This window comes from Babylonia areolata, chromosome 34, assembly GCF_041734735.1.
Source record: "Babylonia areolata isolate BAREFJ2019XMU chromosome 34, ASM4173473v1, whole genome shotgun sequence".
NCBI lineage: Eukaryota > Metazoa > Mollusca > Gastropoda > Neogastropoda > Buccinidae > Babylonia > Babylonia areolata.
The window spans coordinates 9800421-9816721 of NC_134909.1; the positions used below are offsets into that span (position 1 = coordinate 9800421).

Genomic DNA, 16301 nt, shown 5'->3' on the forward strand with positions numbered 1-16301 from the left:
AACGTTTTGTACTGTGACGCTATTGCTGCCATGTATATCACGTTCCCTATTATCAACAAATAAACACACACAAACACACACACACACAAACACACACACACACACACACACACAAATACACACACATATGACACAAACGCATGACATGCAGTTGTACAGTTGGCGTGTGTTACGTCCCCTCCGTGGTGATAGCAGGTGTGACCTGAGTTTCAGTTTCAGTAGCTCAAGGAGGCGTCACTGCGTTCGGACAAATCCATATACCATACACCACATCTGCCAAGCAGATGCCTGACCAGCAGCATACACATTGCAGGGATGTATAGTTTATTCTTCAGTTCTGTTTTTGTTATCAACACAGAAGGATGTGTGTGTTTGTGTTTTTAGGGTGTGTGCAAAGATAGGTAAAAATGGTTGCCAGCATTGTCGTTTGTATGCTTTTGTTTATTTTAAGTGTGTATGGCCAAAATTAACCAAAGTCAACACATACACATAGTGTGTAAATTAGAACAGCAGTGATTTTGTTCTGGCTGTGTAGATATAATTATGACGCATTGTAATGACGTCACTCCAAAAAAATCATTACGTCATGTTTTTGCCTATTGCTGAACGGCCGACTGTCCAGATCTCACTGTCTGATAATTGTAAGATCGGAGAAACAGATCTGAGTACAAGATACAGTGATGTTTTCGGTATTTGTATGATTCTCAGCAATTTGTAACACCAGTCAGCTGAGGTCATGTACTGCTCTGTGGTGGATGGCTTGTTGTAAGTTCCCTACTGGCAGTGTGACTGATGAGCCCTCCACCCAACGCCCCACCACTTCACTGCAAGTTGAGGTGAGGTTTTATGTGTGTTTTTTCTTAATAAAGCATTGATGATTTCTGTAGTATTCCACTTATTACTCTGACACAGACAGATTTTTTTTTTTTTTTTTTTTTTTTTTTGTAGTGTCCGGCACATATTATTGTCGCCGGGGTCTATACATGCCGAGGTGTGACAGGATATGCTGTGAGCGTCACGTCGGCATATTCTGTTGCACAATAACAATTTATACCCTGAAAATGCCCCCCCCCCCCCCCCGCCCCCCACCAACCACCTACACCCACCCCACCCTTGCCCTCACGCAAAGAACAGTGGGTGAATGGGGGTGGAGGTGGCTGGAGGGGGACAAAGAAAGAGAGAGAGAGAGAGAGAGAGAGAGGTGTGCCTTTCCAAAGTTCGAGCCAGTAAAGTTGGCTGGCTGCCCAGACACACACACACACACACACACACACACACACACCACAACTAGAACAAGGTACAGCCTATCATGCACGGACATTCACGCGTCTCACATGAGAGTGCGCGCGCGCGTGCACACACACACACACACACACACACATAGTTCTCAAGAATTTAAAAGGTGGATTGAACGTGGAATAAAAGTCTTCAGAGCTCTGGATTTCAACTTAAAAGTTCTGTAGCGTCGTCCTGATGGCAATAGCTCATAATACTTTGCTAAAATATGGGTGTCGTCAGTTGCTATCTGCCTGCTTTTTTTTAACCACTCGACTTTCATACAGCTCTTGCATACTAGCTTGTTTCACTCCCACAATTTTACTGCATACACTCATGACATCGTTCAAAACACGCTTACTCCTCACTCCCAAACTTCCATACCAGCACATAAATGAAACTGTGAGCATGGACTCGATACAACATCGATAATAACTGATGTGATGTGATGTACAATACACACACAGGGTGGGGAAGGCAGTGACAGATGATGTGATGTGTACAATACACACAGGGTGGGGAAGGCAGTGACAGATGATGTGATGTGTACAATACACAAACAGGGTGGGGAAGGCAGTGACAGATGATGTGATGTGTACAATACACAAACAGGGTGGGGAAGGCAGTGACAGATGATGTAATGTGTACAATACAACACACAGAGTGGGGAAGGCAGTGACAGATGATGTGATGTGTACAATACAACACACAGGGTGGGGAAGGCAGTGACAGATGATGTGATGTGTACAATACACAAACAGGGTGGGGAAGGCAGTGACAGATGATGTAATGTGTACAATACAACACACAGGGTGGGGAAGGCAGTGACAGATGATGTGATGTGTACAATACAACACACAGGGTGGGGAAGGCAGTGACAGATGATGTGATGTGTACAATACAACACACAGGGTGGGGAAGGCAGTGACAGATGATGTGATGTGTACAATACAACACACAGGGTGGGGAAGGCAGTGACAGATGATGTGATGTGTACAATACAACACACAGGGTGGGGAAGGCAGTGACAGATGATGTGATGTGTACAATACAACACACAGAGTGGGGAAGGCAGTGACAGATGATGTGATGTGTACAATACAACACACAGGGTGGGGAAGGCAGTGATAGATGATGTGATGTGTACAATACAACACACAGAGTGGGGAAGGCAGTGATAGATGATGTGATGTGTACAATACAACACACAGGGTGGGGAAGGCAGTGATAGATGATGTGATGTGTACAATACAACACACAGGGTGGGGAAGGCAGTGATAGATGATGTGATGTGTACAATACAACACACAGAGTGGGGAAGGCAGTGATAGATGATGTGATGTGTACAATACAACACACAGGGTGGGGAAGGCAGTGATAGATGATGTGATGTGTACAATACAACACACAGGGTGGGGAAGGCAGTGACAGATGATGTGATGTGTACAATACAACACACAGGGAGGGGAAGGCAGTGACAGATGATGTGATGTGTACAATACAACACACAGGGTGGGGAAGGCAGTGATAGATGATGTGATGTGTACAATACAACACACAGGGTGCTGAAGGAATATTGAAATATAAAGATTAGTAGCAAAGCATCCGTATTACCCACAGGGGAGGTGAGCAAGAAAGTTGATCTGTGCTCCAGACTTCTCCAGGAGGTGGGAGTGGAGGGTGCAGGGGGGGGCGGGGGGGGGGGGGGGGGTTAAGGAAATAGACCTGCAAACAGACCATAAAAGGCAGTGAACCAGCACTCCTTTCAGCTCAGGACCAGGCCATTGAATGAACTGTGATTTTTTCAGGTGAGACACACAGACACACACACACACACACACACACACACACGCACACACACACACACACACTCACACAAGCAGGTGAGCACATATAAAGAATATGTTAGAAACTGTAAAGAATTGTGCATGAAAAACGTCAACAGTGTCTGAAGTGTAAGTATTGGTGACGCAATGATGAGTACGTCGATTTTTTTTTTTTTTTTCCTCAAGTTTAACTATCAGTATTTCTTTGTACCAGAATTCCTGACGATGTTTTCACTTGAAGGTAGGTGTTTGATCCCTATAAATGTTGGTTTTAATCTACAAATAATGTGCTAAATAATATATGGATTCTTATGAATTGTTCAGTGTAAATGGAACAACATTTTATTTATGGATTAGTAACAGATCCATAACACAAGTAAAGCACTTATGGGTTGTCTTTTACAATGAAAACTTACGAAAATGGAACTCCTTGACCTTCACTTGAAAGTTTCATGGTGTTTCAGTCATCGCCTGCAGTTTACAGCTGTTATTGACATTTGTGGGAGATGTGAATAATGTCAGCTATTTCAGTGGAAAAGAAGAAGAAGAAGAGGAGGAGGAGAGAAAAAAATAGAGCAGAGACTGGAATGCACCATCATAACGTGTCTGTTTGAGAAGCTAGATCTCAGCACGAAACTGTGGAACCAGATTTCTAAATCACACTGGACAGGCTACATCTCGATAGAACTCCACGTCGGTTGAACTCTACGTTAATAGATCTCCATATCGATAGATCTCCACGATGATAGATCTCCATATCGATCGATCATAACGATGATAGATCTCACATCGATAGATCCACATGATAGATCTCAACATCGATAGATCACCACAATGATAGATCTCAACATCGATAGATCACCACAATGATAGATCTCAACATCGATAGATCACCACAATGATAGATCTCAACATCGATAGATCTCCACGATGATAGGTCTCAACATCGATAGATCTCCACGATGATAGATCTTAATATCGACAGACACAGAAGACACACAAATACAGAGACACACACAGACACAGACAGACAGACAGACACAAATACACACACACAGACACAGACAGACACACGCCCACATACATACAGACACACAGACACACACAAGTTTCAAGTTTTAATTATCCTTTCACTCTTATTGGAGTATGGTGGATTACTACAAAACACACAGACAGACAGACAGACACACACACACACACACACACACACACACACACACACACACATACACAGAGACTAAAAACGAACAAACAAAAAACCACCAAACAAAGAAAAAACACCCAAGTGATGTTTTTAACATGCAGGCATTGGATGTATTAGTTGAAGTAGGGATTCATCAATGTGGAGATCTATCGATGTAGAAATCTGTCCACGTGGGGATCTACTGATGTGGTGATCTATCAAAAGGAACCCTACATTCAACAAGCAAGATTTCAAAGATAGGTTGGTGGATTTATTTGCTTGAATAGTATGTTGACTGTGTGCACAGTGCACAGAAACGTCCATGCTCAGAAATACGCCGACATTTCTGAGACTTTAAATATATATATATATATATATATATATATATATATATATTTAAGATATTCCAAGCAACGTCTACATGGCCGTTTTCAACACGTCAGGTCTAAAACAGGAGTACAGAATGCAAAACTATGCTAAAATACAAGGTGAGAAACAACATAAACTGTATTGCATGACCTATGGAGTGCCCACATCTACATATCATTGATGATTAATCAGTGGTCAATCGTGAAACATACTTAATGAATTAGGCAGGGATTGCCTGCAAAGAACAGTTCACAGCCATGTTTAATTAAAGTTGACAAACTTCGCACCTCCTAACGTACAGTAGTTAAACCACAAAAATCTACAAGCTGCATAACATCTAAAGAGGCGCATGCACATACAGCGTCAAAACACGCACGTTCAGATGACTAAAAGTGAGAATGTGTGTGTGTGTGTGTGTGTGTGTGTGTGCGTGTGTGTGTGTGTGAAGATAGAGAATTAGATAGATTGTGTCCCCCTTTGAACTTGTGTGTGACTGTGTGTATATATATATATATATATATATATATATATATATATATATATCTGTGTGTGTTTGTGTGTGTGTGTGTCTGTGTGTGTGTGTGTTAATATCCAATCATGTTTACCATTGGGGATCTGTAGTCTACACGCTAGATATTATGTGCAGAGAATCGAACCCAGGACCCTGACCCCTTGTTGGGCGCTGTATCCACAAGACCACCGCTCCACTCAGCACAGTTGACACAACGCCATGGGAGTGACAGCGCTAACCTGTGCACTGAAACATGTAACCTACATTCACTGTCTGTACAGGTGGGGTGGGGTAGGGGGAAGTGGTGGAAAGGTAAGGGACACACAACCACCCTGTCTGCTTGGGGCTGCATGTCAAATCTGCATAATTTGATCCACAATTTTGACGGGGGTTGGAAGGCTGCCATTATCACGAGCTCAGAGCGTGCCCCTCTGTGTGTATGTGTGTGTTTCTCTGTCTCTCTCTGTCTCACATGCACACACAGACATGCAAACATACACATGCACACCCACTACCCCACACACCCACAGACAGACATACACACACTTGCACATGTGCATGCTCCTGCACATGTCTTTGTCTATGCACAAATGTGCACAAACGTGCATGCATGTGGGGTTGATAGAGACAGACAGACACAGAGAGAGAGACGGGAGGAGGGTGGGGGTGACAGCAGGAGGGAACACTGAAGGTGACATTGCAAGCAAAGGCTGTAGCGGGGTGGATTGACGTCACAGCTAGCAACCGCCAAGAAACAGGCAGGGCTGGTTGTGAAGTCCTTCACTCAGTGGCAGTTTCCTCAACAGAGAAAGACGTGTTTCCTGGTTCATCTGATTCTTGATCTGTGCACAGTGTGATCACGGGACTTTGGTGTTGGCAGTGGTCAGCGACACACACCCTGTGGAACGACAACTTGGTGAGTGAGAAATAGGGTGAAAACTGGACATTTAGTGTGTGATTGTGGTCACCACAAATACTGTTTGACCTTATCTTTGGGATTTTCAGAGAACATGAAACACTGAGATAGTGTATGATTGTTTTTTTACAGACACTGATAGAGTTTCAGACATGATGAACTTAGTGTACAAGTAACGTATAAAATAAACAGTTTTACGTTTACATCACTGTTTACATATGAAGGTGAGGTACTCGTGGATTCAGTGAGTGATAGTTGTTCATAATTACTATATTTTATGATTACACCATTGTCTACAGATTGTGTGAAGATAGTGTACTAGATTCCTGGTTACTATCAGTAAAATACATGTCTTTGTGATTCATTCAACAGTTCTGAACTGGTTTTCGTCATACCTATCCAACTGCTTCGAGATTGTCTCTGTTAACAACTTGTATTTGTATTTGTGTTGTTAAACTACAGCGCCACCCATTTTAAAAAAAATTTTTTCCTGCGTGCAGTTTTATTTGTTTTTCCTATCAAAGTGGATTTTTCAACAGAATTTTGCCAGGAACAATCCTTTTGTTGCCGTGGGTTCTTTTACGTGCGCTAAGTGCATGCTGCACACGGGACCTCAGTTTATCGTCTCATCCGAATGACTAAGGTCCAGACCACCACTAAAGGTCTAGTGGAGGGGGAGAAAATATTAGTGGTTGAGCTGTGATTGGAACCAGCGCGCTCAGATTCTTTCACTTCCTAGGCGGACGCATTACCTCTAGGCCATCAGTCCACTTTAAGTCTGATCCAACCCTAATCTCCCATGGTGTGCCACAAGGCTCTGTCCTGGGCCCCGTTCTGTTAGCTCTGTACACTACTCCTCTTTCTGATGTCATTTCTGGTCATTCTGTTCTTCACCACTCTTTTGCTGATGTTACTCAGTCTGCAGAACCAAACCAAGTACACAGCTTGATTCCGTCACTGCAGGATTGCAATCTCAATGTTAAATCCTGGATGACATTCAACAAACTGAAGTTAAATGTTGACAAAACTGAAGCTATGATTATTTCCTCTGTAAGAACGCCAACATCTACTTATTTTTCTGCCTCTATTGTGGTTGGTGATGCCACAGTTCAGTTCTCTAAATCAGCAAGGAACCTTGGAGTCATTCTTGACTCAAACCTCAGTATGCACGCTCAGTTTGTAAATTGTGAACTTCATCGCATCAACTCTGTCCATCAGTACCTTTCTGTTGAAACTACAAAAACTCTTGTTTCAACTTTTGTGCTGTCACGAATCAACTACTGTAATTCCTTTCTCATAGGCTGTCCACATAATCTTCTTCAGTGAATTAAAAAAAAAAAACACAACCAAACACACACACACACACACACACACACACACACACACACACACAAAACAAAAAACAAAAAACCTTCAAACAATGCTGCCCGTTTGACTCTCAGAGTCCCATGTACTGACCATATTTCTCTGTTTACACTCCCTCAGGAAATCTCCACTCTTCCTCTGACTGTTACCTTTTGAAAATTCCTCTTGTCAATACAAGAACCCATGGTAAACGTTCTTTCTTCTTTGCTGCTCCTCATATCTGGAACAAACTTCCTTATCATATCTGTGGATCTGATTCTATCTCTGCTTTTTGCTCATCACTAAAAACTCATCTGTTTAAAACCTATCTATAAGCACTTGCAGCTTCCTTCATCTCCAGCACCATCCATGTCAGCTCAATTTGGATTCATGAAGAGTGAGAGGGGGAGATTGTGGGGAAGGGAGGGGTTTTGAGGAGTGGTCATGAATGATTTATAATTGTGTAATTTGTAACATTTTCTTTCATGTAAAGCGCCCTGAGCTCTTATAGAGAAAGGGCACTATATGAATGTAGATTATTATTATTATTATTATTATTATTATTATTATCAGTGATACTCATGTGTCATTGGTTAACCAGTTACCTGCCTGCATGACGGATTGACCCATCAAACTGTAGTTGTAACTGTATTGCCAACATAATGGGCTGACCCATCATCGGTCTTTCTCGAATTTTCCGTCAGCCAAAAAGATATAGAGCATCATAAGTGTTGTCCAACCCAGAAGACTTTATTTCAAACATGAATGAACATGAACGTAGTCCTAATGCAGTACATGGCATGTTGTGTGGCTTGAAACGTTGACCAACAGCCAGCTCAATCAGTGGACGATCACACACATGGCTGGCAACACCAGCTTCATTGGTCAACTTCTAGTAGTGTGTGGGTATATTGACCCAAATTATACTGCAGACACTGATTGTTTTGGCATTTACACATATAGTGGTGAGACATGTGTTTTGACATTTACACATATAGTGGTGAAACATGAATCATATAAACATGAAAATCTCCGAGATTTTTGTGTGGAGATTGGGGGACATGGTCAAGGGAGTGGGTGGGGAAACAGAAAAGGTGAGTACCACATGAAAGGCATGCCAGAGAAAGGAAGTGGAGGGGGGAGGGAGTGGAGGAGGAGGGAGAAGGGGGATTTGAACTTGTTCCAAACTGTGTGTCATCTGATAGTTTGATTGCTTTCATAGTTAAGTTCACAGCACGTTGGATATGAGGACTGTATTGAGTGGGCTTTCATTGCTTGCATACTTTGTGCTGTCTTTTGTTGAAACATTCATATTTACATAGGTGTGTTTTGTGCATTTAGAAATGTAAAAGTATGTAGCTAAGATATACTTTATTGATCAACCAGCTCCAAATTATAATCTGTATGCCCCATATTTTCAGAATATTGAATAGAAAGTTTGGTCAGTTTCATTTCAGGAAAACTTATGATTTTGATGAAAACAATTGAGCCTGTAGATGCTTTGATAATCTATGCACATTTTCATGGAAAATTATCAGACAGGGACACTGCAGCAGGAGTTATGTTTCCCTGGCATTGAATAGCTAATGAGATCACAGCTCATAGTTGATATTGTAATGCTATATTTCTTATCACCCCAGGTCACTGCTACAATACTGAAAAAAATGTCCTTATTGTAAGCCTGTCCTTTTATGGAGTGTTTTATGCTTGAGTTTTTGACAGGAAATTAATGTCTGTTTGGATCTCCAAACCCTGCTGCAAAAGCAAAATCATAATTCTATTAATGCACTTACTCAATTTCATAACACAATGGAAATGCCTGCATGTGTGGTGAGAAAAGTTGACTGTAGTGTCAGTGTCATCATAGAAGTTTTCTATGTTTATTTCTCTTTTCATCAGATTCACCATGGCAACAGGAGGGCGATCCCCTACCCCACAGTCCAAAGGTTCTGTGACGTCAGTCACGGACTGTCCCCACTGTGGGTCACTGTGTCTGGGTCCTGTCCTGTTGGGCTGTGGACACATCCTCTGCAGAATGTGTCTTCGTGATGAGCTGCAGCAGGCCGGCCCAGAGGCTGTCTGTAAGATGTGCGATCTACACCTGGACCTGCCCAGGGACCAGCCCTTCAGTCAGATCGTCGACCAGTTGGGGACAGACCCCGTCATGGAACAGCTGGTCCACCAGGCACTGGCAGCCGACACAGACATCCGTTGTCTCAATTGTGACGATAATCCGGCGGCTAGTGTCTGTCTGGATTGTCATGACTGCTACTGCTACACCTGCTCCAAGAACCATGTGCGAGGCCGATCTGGAAAGGACCACCTTCTGGCAGTATTACCTCAGTCTTTGTTGAACGCTCCATCCGCTGCCCATGCCACGCCCAGACCCAGGTCTCCATCCATCCAGTCCACAACCTCACTGGACAGCATTAGAAATGACCCCCAGTCCAGTAGTAAGTCACGTAGTAAATCAAGCGGTGCGGAGGAGTGGAAGGAGTGGGTGGGGAAGGAGGTGGGACTGTTGCAGGAGGCATACAGAGAGGAGCTGCATGTGGAGACCACACTGCAGGACGTCGTGACCCTGGGACAGCAGCTTCTGGACAGAGTTCAGGCACACCGAGAGGCCCTGAACTCTTACCAGCAGCACCTGCCTGGTCTCCACGTCATCCAGGGCACTGATCCCAACAGCTTCGCCATTCACGTCACCGATCCTGACGTCACCCTGCACGTACAGGCACAGTCTCTGAAGAGACGTGTGTCTGAACTAAGGAGAGGACGTCAGTGCCCAGAGGTGAACAGAGTGCAGGTGATCAGGAAACAGCTCAGTGACCTGTTGAACTCTGCAGGTCAGTGACTCGGGGAATGGGAAGGGTGGAAGGGATTTTGAAAGAAAAAATATGGTGATGGTGATGATGGCGGTATTTGTGAAGATAATGATGATGATGATAATGGTGATGTGGATATTTATATAGACTGCTGATAATTATGATGAAAAGGATAATATTGTTGATGATATAAAGATGACTGCCTTGAAGATAATGATGATGATAATGGTGATGTGGATATTTATAAAGAATGCTGATAATTATGATGAAAAGGATAATATTGTTGATGATATAAAGATGACTGCCTTTAGAATAACTCTTAACTGTGTGTGTGTGTGTGTGTGTGTGTCTATATGTATGCATATATATATATATATATATATATATATATATATATATGTGTGTGTGTGTGTGTGTGTGTGTGTGTGTGTGTGTGTGTGTGTGTGTTGAAACTAAGGACACGGTTTGAAAACATTACGTCACAATGAATGACGTAAAAAATGAAACACATCACCACAAGCCTGTGATACCACGTTTCCCGACACTATACAAAACATTTGTATATTTCTTCTCCACTTATCTGCAATGATTTTTTGAAGATTTTTTTTTCTGTTTGTTTTAGTGTTTACATTTGTTTTTATCATGATGACTTCGATGATGATCATTATGACGACAGTTGTGATGATATCTAATGATGATGATGATGATTGTTACAGACCAACAGACCAGTGCTGGTGCCTCCACCTCCACAACACCTGTAGCGTCACCCCCCTCCTCCATGCCCACCCCCACTTCAGCTCACCTCCCCTCACCCTCCATCTCCCCCACCACCCCCACATCATCACCCCTCTCTCCACCCACCCACCATGCCACCCCCACCTTCACCCCACCTGTTGATGTGATGACGGCGGCACCACGGTGTGTGTTCAAGGTGTCACCCACAACAGCAGACGACAGAACCACACCCTGGATCTTTGCCGTTGTCTGTCTGCCTGACGACCGACTGGTCATGGCGGACTTCACCAACAACAAGGTGAAGGTGATGGGCATGGCGCCCCCCCACACTGTGTCCTCTCTCTCCATTCCTGAAGGACCATACCGCCTGGCTGTGCTGTCTGACGGTCTGGTGGCCGTGACGACGTGGAAACCAGTCATCTGCCTGGTCAACGTTACCGCCAACACCGTGACTGTGCGGTCACGTGTCCAGACCAACAGAGAGTATGCCGGTATAGCCGGACACAGAGACGGATACATGATAGTAAGCTGTGTCAGTTCATCCACTGGTCCTGTTTCCGTGGACGTGCTGAACAGACAGGGTCACGTGGTCACAACGGTGACCGACAGCACCAGGCTGACAGGACTGATGTCACCTGATTACCTGTTTGACACAGGTGATGGCCACGTCCTGGTGTCAGACTACTGGACAGACCTGGTGCACCAGGTGTGTGTCCGTTCTGGCCAGGTGACCCAGACCTTTCAGCACGCTCAGTTGAAGCGGCCTTGCCAGGTGTGTGCTGACACAGCCAGCAATATTTATTTAGTTAGTAGTGTTGGTGAGTGTGTGTGTGTGAGAAGCAGAGGGGGTCAGTGGAGACAACTGGTGACGCCCTCTCTGCACGGTCCATCACAGTGTGTCTATCCTTATGGTCTTTGTCTGACCAGCTCTGGTCACCTGGTGGTCACGTGGTATAGTGTTGGTGGTGACAGTGTCGTTGTGGGATACACACTGTGATGGATCTGGCCGTTGATGTTTTGTGTGTTGGATTGTTTGATTCATGATTGGATGGATGGATGAATAGACTGAAAGGATGGTTGGATTGATTGAAGGATGGATGGACAGTTCAGTAGATGTAGAAAAGTAGATGTTAAGTAGTTTAGGATTAGGATTGTGGATCTAAATGTTTTCTTTTGAATAATTTCCCTGTACATGCACGGATTGTGGTGTGTGTTGAAAGGTGATACATCCCCCACCCCATCCCCCCTGACTTCTTCATACGTCATGACATAATGACGTCAGTGCAGACACTAACACATTACGTCACTCGCAGCTTGAACAGATTGTTGGTGGCGGTGGTGGTGGTGATGGGGGTGGCTGTGTTGGTGATGGTGGTGATGGGGGTGGCTGTGTTGGTGATGGTGGTGGTGGTTTTGTTATTGTTTTGTTTGTATCTTTTTTGTATATATTATTTTCAAGGGAACCCAGAAAAAAAGTAATGCAGTGATAAAGATTGGCGACTGTTATTCATTTGTCTTTTCTTATTTGTTTATCTACTTGTTCATTTATTTATAACCCATGTGGCAATTGGAGACGACTTTGCGTTATGCATATTATGTTTTGAGAAGCCTTGCTGTTTCTACAGAGTGGTTTTATTCACACTTGTGTCTCTAATTAGGTGCTTGTGTCTGTATATAATCCATTTGTTACCGTGCCATGACGAAACTAGTCAACATCATGTTTGGATAGAGCATTGTGATGAAATTCATTATGATTATGATTATGATTGTTAATATGATTATTATGATTATCATTATTACTTGCAAAACCATGTCAATAAAGGCAGACTGCTGGATTTTCCAGTGATTCTTACAGACAGTGGGGATATGGACATGTCTGTGCTTTACACGGATTGTACTCATTTGATCCATAGATTTCTGAGCCCGGAAAATTGACATTAGTGTGTGATTTTTGTTGTTGTTGTTGTTGTGCAAACAGTTATGTGATCTAAGGAGCCTGATGTGACGGAGACTTAGGGTGACTAGCATCTGATGTGATGGTGACTTTGGGTGACAACAGTCAGATCGTTAGCATCTGATGTGATGGTGACTTAGGGTGACTACAGTCAGATCATTAGCATATGATGTCATGAGTTATTTTTTTCTTTTTTGTGCGAACAGATATGTGATCTAAGGAGCCTGATGTGATGGTGACTTAGGGTGACTACAGTCAGACTGTTAGCATCTGATGTGATGGTGACTTTGGGCGACTACAGTCAGATCGTTAGTATCTCATGTGATGGTGACTTAGGGTGACTGCAGTCAGACTGTTTGCATATGATGTGATGGTGACTTAGGGTAACTACAGTCAGACTGTTAGCATCTGATGTGATGGTGACTTTGGGTGACTACAGTCAGACCGTTAGCATCTGATGTGATGGTGACTTTGGGTGCCTACAGTCAGACTGTTAGCATCTGATGTGATGAATGACGCATAGTGACTTTCTGAGACAACATGTGTCATTCTTGACTGGCCTGTGTAATGTAGAAAACGTGTGTCTCACATCGGGCCGACCGACGAACAGAGGGCAGACACAGCAGGGCACATGATACTGTCACTGTGCACAGCCCTGATGCCCATCTCCCTATAGCAGACAGCTTGCGTCTCATAGTGCACAGCCCTGATGTCGATCTCCCTACAGCAGACAGCTTGTGTCTCACAGTGCACAGCCCTGATGTCCATCTCCCTACAGCAGACAGCTTGTGTCTCATAGTGCACAGCTCTGATGCCCATCTCCCTACAGCAGACAGCGTGTGTCTCATAGTGGGCAGACTAGTGTACATTGGGTCAACACCAAACGAGATACAGTATTGTCTTTTTTCTTAGTGGTGATCCCGTCCTCACAAGACAAACCACATGCCTCATATTATGCTGATCAGTATATTTTGGTCCAACCCAACAGAAGAGATATTGCTGCTTTACCTAGCCTCTGTAAGGCAGACGAGTTTGATATTGTACCAACCTACCTAAGACAGACAATATTTATAACATGTTGGACCTACCAGTATATTTCTGACCAACCCAATACAAGACATGATGGTGTCGCCCAGCCCAGCCTCATACCGACGTGCCTGAAGCAGACATTGTGTTGCTTACTGGGTTGACTGGTGTGTACCGGGCCAGCCAAATACCGGGCATGATATTGTTGCTAAGCCCTTTCATGAAGCCAGCACAGTTACAGCATTAATGATTGTGTCATGTTGTGTCAATCTGCTTGATGCAGGCAGCAAGTTATTATCATATTGTTTTTGTAAGTTTTTACCAGGCTGGTCCAGTTGGACACCCACCCCAGTGGGACACCCATCCCGGTAGGACACCCACCCCAGAAGGACACCCAGTCCAGTAGGACACCCACCCCAGTAGGACACCCAGTCCAGTAGGACACCCACCCCAGTAGGACACCCATCCCGGTAGGACACCCACCCTAGTGAGACACCCACCCCAGTGGGACACCCATCCCGGTAGGACACCCACCCCAGTAGGACACCCACCCCAGTAGGACATCCAGCCCAGTAGGACACCCACCCCAGTAGGACACCCACCCCAGTAGGACACCCGCCCCAGTAGGACACCCACCCCAGTAGGACACCCACCCCAGTAGGACACCCATCCCGGTAGGACACCCACCCCAGTAGGACACCCATCCCGGTAGGACACCCACCCCAGTAGGACACCCACCCCAGTAGGACACCCATCCCGGTAGGACACCCACCCCAGTAGGACACCCAGCCTAGTGGGACACCCACCCCAGTAGGACACCCAGCCTAGTGGGACACCCACCCCAGTAAGACACCCAGCTAGTGGGACACCCACCCCAGTAGGACACCCACCCCAGTAGGACATCCACCCCAGTAGGACACCCTGCCTAGTGGGACACCCACCCCAGTAGAACACCCACCCTAGTGGGACACCCACCCCAGTAGGACACCGAGCCTAGTGGGACACCCACCCCAGTAGGACACCCAGCCTAGTGGGACACCCACCCCAGTAGGACACCCAGCCTAGTGGGACACCCACCCCAGTAGGACACCCAGCCTAGTGGGACACCCACCCCAGTAAGACACCCACCCCAGTAGGACACCCACCCCAGTAGGACACCCAGCCTAGTGGGACACCCACCCCAGTAGGACACCCAGCCTAGTGGGACACCCACCCCAGTAGGACACCCAGCCTAGTGGGACACCCACCCTAGTGAGACACCCACCACAGCAGGACACACACCCTAGTGGGACACCCACGCTAATGGGACACCCACCCCAGCAGGACACCCACCCCAGTAGGACACCCACCCCAGTGGGACACCCAATCTAGTAGGATACTCATCCCCAGTGAGACACGCACCCCAGTGGGACACCCACCCCAGTACCAGACATGATCATACCACTCTCCGAGGCTGGTGTTGACCTTCCTAAAGCAGACAGCATGTGTCTCATGTTGGGCTGACCGGTATACATATCGGGCCAACCAGTGTGGGTCCAGACTTTTGTTTTTTCTAGCACAAAAAGTGTGGCTTGGATGACAGCTATGTGAGGGGCAGTGCTTTTCAACCGTTTAATCATCTGTGCTTTGTTCGTCTTTGTATTCATCTTCTAATCACTATACAGCGCGTGTTCCACATTTATATTCCAGTATATATGTGAGTGATAATGAAATATATGGCTTTCGAAATGTATTTGTGTTTACCTATCAGTGTGTGTGTGTGCGTGTAAGTGTGTGTGTGTGTGTGTGTGTGTGTGTGTGTGTGTGTGTGTGTGTTCATGTGCGTACGTGCATGTGTAGGTGCGTAGATGCGCGAAAGAGAGAGAGAGAGACAGAGACAGACAGAGAAAGAGAGTTTCAAGATTCAAGATTCAAAAACTTTATTACTCAAGGATAAAGATTTTAGGCATTACCTAGTCTTCCAATCTGTCTTTGTGACAACAAAAACAGTAACGATAGGACATAACAATAATAACAATGTAAATACTACTACTACTACTACCTCTACTACTACTAATGATAATTATAATACTAATCAACGCACCACCATCATCGTTATAAAAATATAATGAAGGGAACACAGTCACGCACTCACACCCCCCCGCCCCCCCCCCCCCCCACACACACATATGCAGACACTCATCCCCAAACACACACACCCTTATGCATATACGTATTGGCACATATACACACATACACACATGAGAGAGACAGAGAGAGAAGCAAACAGGCAGACAGACCAGCCTGACTTCTACACAATGAGTGACACAGTTCTTTCACAGACACACACAAGCACAC

At 45.0% G+C, this 16301-nt stretch overlaps 1 protein-coding gene across 1 annotated transcript; it reads left to right on the forward strand.

Annotated features, from left to right (window-relative positions):
- Positions 1-5843: 5843 nt before the first annotated feature.
- LOC143277624 (uncharacterized) lies at positions 5844-15690 on the forward strand. The gene is made up of 3 exons (XM_076582508.1): positions 5844-6080; positions 9324-10270; positions 10966-15690. The coding sequence occupies exons 2-3, from the start codon at positions 9331-9333 to the stop codon at positions 11979-11981; spliced, it is 1956 nt and encodes a 651-aa protein (XP_076438623.1). The 5' UTR covers positions 5844-6080; positions 9324-9330; the 3' UTR covers positions 11982-15690.
- The last annotated feature ends 611 nt before the right edge of the window (positions 15691-16301 follow it).

What these genes read in the sequence shown, in the direction of transcription:
- LOC143277624 (XM_076582508.1), top strand. Translation starts at nt 9,331, where the DNA reads ATGGCAACAGGAGGGCGATCCCCTACCCCACAGTCCAAAGGTTCTGTG. An exon ending in TGACCTGTTGAACTCTGCAG is followed by an intron (nt 10,271 to 10,965) that starts GTCAGTGACTCG and finishes TGATTGTTACAG; the next exon opens with ACCAACAGACCAGTGCTGGT.